The sequence below is a fragment of the Pelophylax lessonae genome (genome assembly GCF_965119305.1).
Source record: "Pelophylax lessonae genome assembly, chromosome: 11".
Lineage (NCBI taxonomy): Eukaryota > Metazoa > Chordata > Amphibia > Anura > Ranidae > Pelophylax > Pelophylax lessonae.
This window is the reverse complement of record NC_138778.1, coordinates 90,142,248-90,149,252: the sequence shown is the minus strand read 5'-3', so window position 1 is coordinate 90,149,252 and position 7,005 is coordinate 90,142,248. Positions and strand designations below refer to the sequence as shown.

The following is a 7,005-nucleotide window of genomic DNA, read 5'->3' as shown; positions in this document are numbered from 1 at the left end:
GGAGGCACCAATTTAGACGGTACACGGTAAAGTAATTAGCATCCAATGGATAATAGAAAGTGCTGTGCTTGGTCAGTGCTATAGACACAATTGATACATAAATGATAAACATGCGTAAACTATAATACATCTAAAGTGCAGTAAAAAAGTGCATATATAGTGCTTATATATACATATCGTGAAAAGACCTGGAATGGTGCAAAAAATAGGGCCTGGAACGGTGCAAAAAACAGTATGCAGTCCAAATTAATAAGTCCCTTATGCCGATAACAACAGCTTAATGAAGGAGACTAGCGTGTTCGTGGACAGTAGTGATGGCACCCTCCGATTCACCGCCAAACTGTGGTAAAATTTCAAACTCACAGGATGGTGTTGATCTTAGCATGCATATGTCAACTAAAAATCAATATATGCTTAAGGGTCTCCTTGCGCTGAAAGGCTGGTGTCCCAATGGATGGATGAATGTGTTTCCTGTCCGCATTCTCAGAGGGCGAAAAAATGAAGAGGACTCCTCTTGGTGTAGTACGATTAAAATACTACAATTTTATTAATAATATATAAAATCCAGCAAACACCGTAGTATATATTATCTTGTACCCTTGCAAATTGTTCTTGGTCTCCCTGGCACCTTGCGGGGAGCCGTGTAGCAGTCCTGGGAGCCTCGCCACACCTGGAAGTAGGGTAAAGCGGCGTGCGGTTCAAAACAGGGACCAGAGCGAGGCAGCGTGCGTTGCAGCTTGATGCATTTCGTCACTGGAATTACATCATCGGAAGCTTGGCCCCTTAGTTCCAGTGAAGGGAACTCTTAAGGTGTCAGCAGACCATTGCCAGACCATTATTCTTGATCTTTAAGGATAGTTTACAGATGGGTATGGTGCCAGCTGATTGGAAAAAAGCCAACGTGGTACCAATATTTAAAAAGGGGCCGAGATATATCCCGGGTAACTATAGTCCGGTCAGCCTAACATCAGCAGTCTGCAAGATTTTTGAGGGGATGTTAAGGGACCACATACAAGACTTTAGTATATGAAAATGGTATTATAAGTAGTAATCAGCATGGATTCATGAAAAATCGTTCTTGCCAAACCAATCTATTAACCTTCTATGATGAAGTGAGCTACCACCTAGATAAAGGTAAGCATGTGGATGTGGTGTACCTGGACTTTGCAAAGGCCTTTGACACCGTTCCCCACAAACGCTTACTGTTCAAACTAAGGAATGTAGGTATGGACCATAAGGTGAGTACCTGGATAGAGAACTGGCTCCAGGGGAGGTTGCAAAGGGTGGTGATTAATGGGGAGTACTCAGATTGGGCGGGTGTGGAAAGCGGGGTCCCCCAGGGTTCTGTCCTGGGGCCAATCCTGTTTAATTTATTCATAAATGATCTAGAGGAGGGGATATCGAGTAAAATCTCAGTATTTGCGGATGATACTCAACTAAGCATGCCAATATCTTCTGGGCAGGGTGTGGAAACCTTACAAGCGGACCTGAACAAAATAATGGGGTGGGCAACTACATGGTAGATGAGGTTTAATGTTGAAAAATGTAAAGTAATGCACTTGGGTGCCAGAAACCAGAAAGCAAGCTACTCATTAGGGGGGAACCTCTGGGTGAGTCTAGGATGGAAAAGGACCTGGGGGAACAGGTAGACAACAGGCTTGGCAGTGGCATGCAATGCCAAGCCGCTGCAAGCAAAGCCAACAGAATACTGGCATGTATAAAAAAGGAGATTCACTCCAGAAATAAAGAGATTATTCTCCCACTCTACAAGGTGTAGATGTATTCCAGAGATAAAAAAGGATGTATTCCAGAGATAAAACTATAATCCTACCACTTTATAAAACTCTGGTCCGGCCGCATCTGGAGTATGCTGTCCAGTTCTGGGCACCGGTCCTCAGGAAGGATGTGCTGGAACTGGAGAAAGTCCAGAGAAGGGCAACAAAAATAATTAGGGGAATGGAGGACATCAGCTATGAGGAAAGACTACAAGCACTGAACCTATTCTCTCTGGAGAAGAGACGATTGAGGGGGGATATGATATCAATGTACAACTACTGTACTGGCAACCCTAGCATATGGAAAAACCTATTCAGAGAAAGGAAATACAATAAGACACGTGGCCACTCACTAGAACTAGAGGGAAGACGGTTTAACCTTAAAATACGCAGGGGGTTCTTCACTGTAAGAGCAGTAAGGATGTGGAATTCTCTTCCGCAAACAGTCGTATCAGCAGGGAGCATTTATAGTTTCAAAAAACTATTAGATGGGCACCTTAAAGACCACAACATACAGGGGTATACAATGTACGGTTAACAGCAAACACACACACACATCATAGGTTGAACTGGATGGACTGTCTTTTTTCAACCTCACTAACTATGTAACTATGTAGCACACCAAGTCATTTTGAACACTTTCATGCTCCCAACTTTGTGGAAACAGTTTGGGGCTGGCCTCTACCTGTTCCAACACGACTGCGCTCCAGTGCACAAAGCAAGGTTCATAAAGACATGGATAAGCAAGTTTGGGGTGGAAGAACTTGACTGGCCTGCACAGAGTCCTGAGCTCAACCCGATAGAACACCTTTGGGATAAATTAGAGCAGAGACTGCAAGCCAGGCCTTTTCGTCCAACATCAGTGCCTGACCTCACAAATGCGCTTCTGGAAGAATGGTCAAATATTCCTATAGACCAGTGATGGCGAACCTTGGCACCCCAGATGTTTTGGAACTACATTTCCTATGATGCTCCACTACACTGCAGAGTGCAGGAGTATCATGGGAAATGTAGTTCCAAAACATCTGGGGTGCCAAGGTTCGCCATCACTGCTATAGACACACTCCTAAACCCTGTGGGCAGCCATCCCAGAAGAGTTGAAGCTGTTATAGCTGCAACTCTTCTGGGAAGGCTGGGTGGGCCAATTTGGATGCCATTAAAGTTCATGTGAGTGAAAAGACAGGTGTCCCAATACTTTTGGTAATATAGTGTATCTCCTGTGCAAAACAAGCAACTTTATTGCAACCCAGCCCTGCCAAAAACACAAGTGTCTATTGTCTCTGGGACCTTTACTTTCATTAATATAGAGATAATATACCAATCAGTGGAATATTAGACTTCGGGGTTCATTTTCTAAAGGCAAATTGGATGTTCACTTTGCCAAGGAAATTTGCACTTTGCAAGGGAATTTGTCCCAGAGCTTAGTGAAGAAGGTATAACTCTGCTGACTTCCATCATCCAATAATGTGTATCACGTGTGACATTTTCTTGTACATGATTGGATATTCTTTGCAATGTAAAACATTACCACACTCACTAAGCTCTGGGGCAAATGCTCTTGCAAAGTTTAACTTCCCTTGTAATGTGAACAGCAAATTTGCCGTTGGTAAATCAAACCTTTCAAGTCAAAACAAATGAAAAGAAAACAAATATGAGAATAAGTGCATTATCAGTTATGTTCTTAAAGTGAGATACCAGAAGTAAAGGCAATTAGAGTAAAGGGTGGAATTGGTAGAAGAAGCCACTGCTGGAATTAATTTAATAGCATATGTCTATAAAACGGTCAGATAGAAAAAGTGTCTGACAATTTTGAGGGTGTGGGAATACACACGACAGTATAAGCAGCAAATTTATATGTTAAAATACATTTTTCTTGTTTATTTGCTATTTTCACATTATCACTGGTAGTTTAGCACTAACAGAAGATTGCGCATGGGATACCCTTTGACTATATTTTTCCATTGGATATGTCTATAAAACACTGAGGATGTTGAAGATAAGCTGTTACAGGATCAATACTTTGTATAGTGTTACTTTGCATGCATCCAGCCATGAAAAAAAGGAATATACTGTATATATAAAATAATGTGGCTTATTTATTACAAAGCATGTTTTTTTCCTGAAGTTTTTTTTTTTTTCATATCTGTACTTTGCTTCGATCATCTTTTTGAAAACGACTGTAGTCAACACCCTGGTAACGTTTGCCACTACATATTTCTTTTTGAAATCTGAGTCAATTATAATGTAAAAATGCTTGTACTTTATTGTTTTGCAAAGCAAATATTGCCATGTTTCATATTTCAGTAACGTGCAGAATTTACCAGACCTTCCCTCTGCATAAGTTTCATTATTTGCTCCTTCCTATCTTTTTTTACAAAATTGTCTTCCAACATATGAAACTACTTAGATGCCGCTATTGGTCAGTGAAAACAATGCCTGCATTTACATGTCAAAGAAGGCAAATAAAAGGCTCCTACCCTTGTGGACATAAATACCTGCCAAAGTAAAAACAACATGCAGACATCCAGAGAGAGCCAAGGCTAAGGTAAGCTAATAGTATTTAATTCTACATAGATTTAGGCTTGGTGTACACTAGTAGAATTTCAAACTAAAATTCTTAGGAAAATTTGAACGAAAATTCTCAGTACATTCAATGTCAATCGAAAACATTTCAAGATTTTGTTTGTTTCTAACATATGATGTTGAGTGAATGAATGGACTTTACCAAATGATAACAACATACACTGTTAGAAATGTGTAGATTTAAGAAAACATTTTTCATCCTGCTCTTTCAAATTTACTCATCACTGCACTTGAAAACGAAAATCAATTTGACCCCACTAGTGATTAGAAAAATAAATGAACATTTCTGTAACGTTTCTCACAACGAAAAATGTTGAACACAATTCTACAAGTGTCTACCCATTTTTATACCCAGTAGCACAAACTGAGCATTGCCCGTTTTCCTCTTGTAAATGAAATGTATTATCCCTAGATCTCCCTCTACTCTCCTATAGACAACCTCCCAATCTGTAAAAACATCTAGTCCGAAGTACTTTGACTAAACCAGCTCTACCCATATAGAAATTGGGGATGCCGGACTAACTTGTACATTTTGTGCGCAAATCAAATACAAATAATGAAATCACAACAGTACCATGGACACATTCGCTTGTGGCCATGGCAAAGAACACATGAAAGGAAGCATTTTAAAAGAAAATTTCACATCCGAATGACAGAGTAAAATCTGGGAATCCAAATGTATTGACATTTTTAATATACTACAGTAACGGTTAAATCTAGGGACAGGCATGATGCCTTATGTAAATTGATTGGGATTTGAGTATCCCATATCCCAATACATTTAGACTCTCTGATTTTTCATTATGCAATGCTAATGAGGGACTATGAGAAAATAGAGTTTCCTATGAATCTATATAAGATAGTAGGATCTATAACTCCTGAAATCTTACATTAGTCATTAGTGTAGGATGGTGACCAGGTGGGCACTGAGTGCTGAGAGTTCTGAATATATATATTCTGAACAGAGGCATGGTATACAGATAAACTGTAAATCAGATATTAAAAGATGACATGTAAACAATAAACTGGCATGATTCTAAATATTTCAACATTAACCTGGTTAAAAACCAAGAGTTAGGTTTTGTTAGTTTTTTTTTTTTTTAAATACATTTTTTATTTGGAGTTAAATCAAATATACAAACCAGAGAATGAGTGGAAAGAAATGTCAAACATCAAAAGGAACATTTTGTCATAAGCCTTCCACTAATATAAGATCATTGAGACATCATTCTGCATCATCGCGACCGATTCCCCCATGGGAGGGCATGGTGGTGAGCAATTCTAGCATTAGAATGTGGAACAAACAGAGAATGGGTGGATATTACCTGCCCTTGGTGTCTGCAGCACATGACTAGAACAAGTCTGAGCATATGCTGCAGATGTAGTTAGCTAGGGGCTTACAGAATAAAGCTTGGAGCTTGACCACAGAGATATGGAGATGTAGGAAAAGCTTGAGCAAGAGTTAGGTTTTAACAAATTTTATTAAAAGTTCAAAAATGTATATGTGTTTGTTTCACTTCAGGTAAAAAAAGACAATGCCACATCAGTGCAAATCTCCCACTTTGACAATGGGTCCAAAAGTGATGTCCCCTTTCCTCACCCCATCTCCAAGACATGTTTTACCAACAGCCTGGTATCCACCATCACAGCCCTGGTGCACCAAGAATGGAACATCCCCTCATGGTAGCAGAAACCCTTACTACAACCAATGGCATAGTCCCAATGGGTACTGGGGTTCACCTAGACCATGGTCTCCAAACAGATGGGAGCCATCTCACTACGCTCATGGTACTTGGAGATCAAGCCCAAGAGCACACCATGTTTCTCATTTTAATCACAGTCCAGAGAATGCCTCAGTGTATAGAGAAATGAAGGATGACAGGATGCAGGTAAGAATAATTGCATTTACACTGTGTTTGCAAAGATGCTTTCATGATCAAATCCGCCCAATTTGTTGCCAATGATCTCTGATTTTTAGGAAAGTCCATGGTTTTGAAGGTATGGTCCTGAAATGTTTGTACCTCAGTTTCAAAACTTTAGTGAGCTGCGAAACTGGAAGGAAGCACAAATATTTGACCAAACAGACAGTAAAGTGTTTCTGGAACTTACCATACATGTAGGCATCTTTTTCTAAAATATTGTTTAAGGCCCTTTCTAATGCTGCATTTATTTTTTCAGGTTCATTTCAAACAGAAAAGAGGTTATACTAAAGATATCAGTCAATACTACAGCCCATCTATGGTGGAAGACCCTTGGGCAGAACTGCAAGCCAAGAATGCCAAATCAACATCACAAGATTCTGCCAAAGTACATCACAGCCTAAGTGCTGGATCACAGGAACCTTCGTGAAATATTTAGCTAGATACAAAATATCTTGAACGGAGACTAGATAGATGACATTTGAGGATACAACAAATGTAAATTCCAGTAAAAGTAATGCAAATAGGCCTATACCCCACGTAAGCCAGCATAAAGTAAACATTTTCTCTATTGCACAACCTAATTGTACTGACCGCAAAACACGTTGCAGATTCTGGTGGGAGTAAATGCCACCTTGAATAAGTTCAAAGTTGCTTGCATGTTCACTTACTATGTGTGTGGCCTTATGACTGACTATGACTAGGATAAGGAGACAGGTCAGACCTTG

General features: G+C 39.8%; 1 protein-coding gene across 1 annotated transcript; it reads left to right on the top strand.

Moving 5' to 3' along the window:
• Window positions 1-5,893: 5,893 nt before the first annotated feature.
• On the top strand, window positions 5,894-6,707 carry LOC309567042 (gastrula-specific protein 17-like; the record flags this gene model as incomplete). Its single annotated transcript, XM_082272361.1, has 2 exons — window positions 5,894-6,247; window positions 6,537-6,707. 2 exons carry the CDS (start codon window positions 5,894-5,896, stop codon window positions 6,705-6,707), a joined length of 525 nt encoding a protein of 174 aa, XP_082128487.1.
• Between the last annotated feature and the right edge of the window lie 298 nt (window positions 6,708-7,005).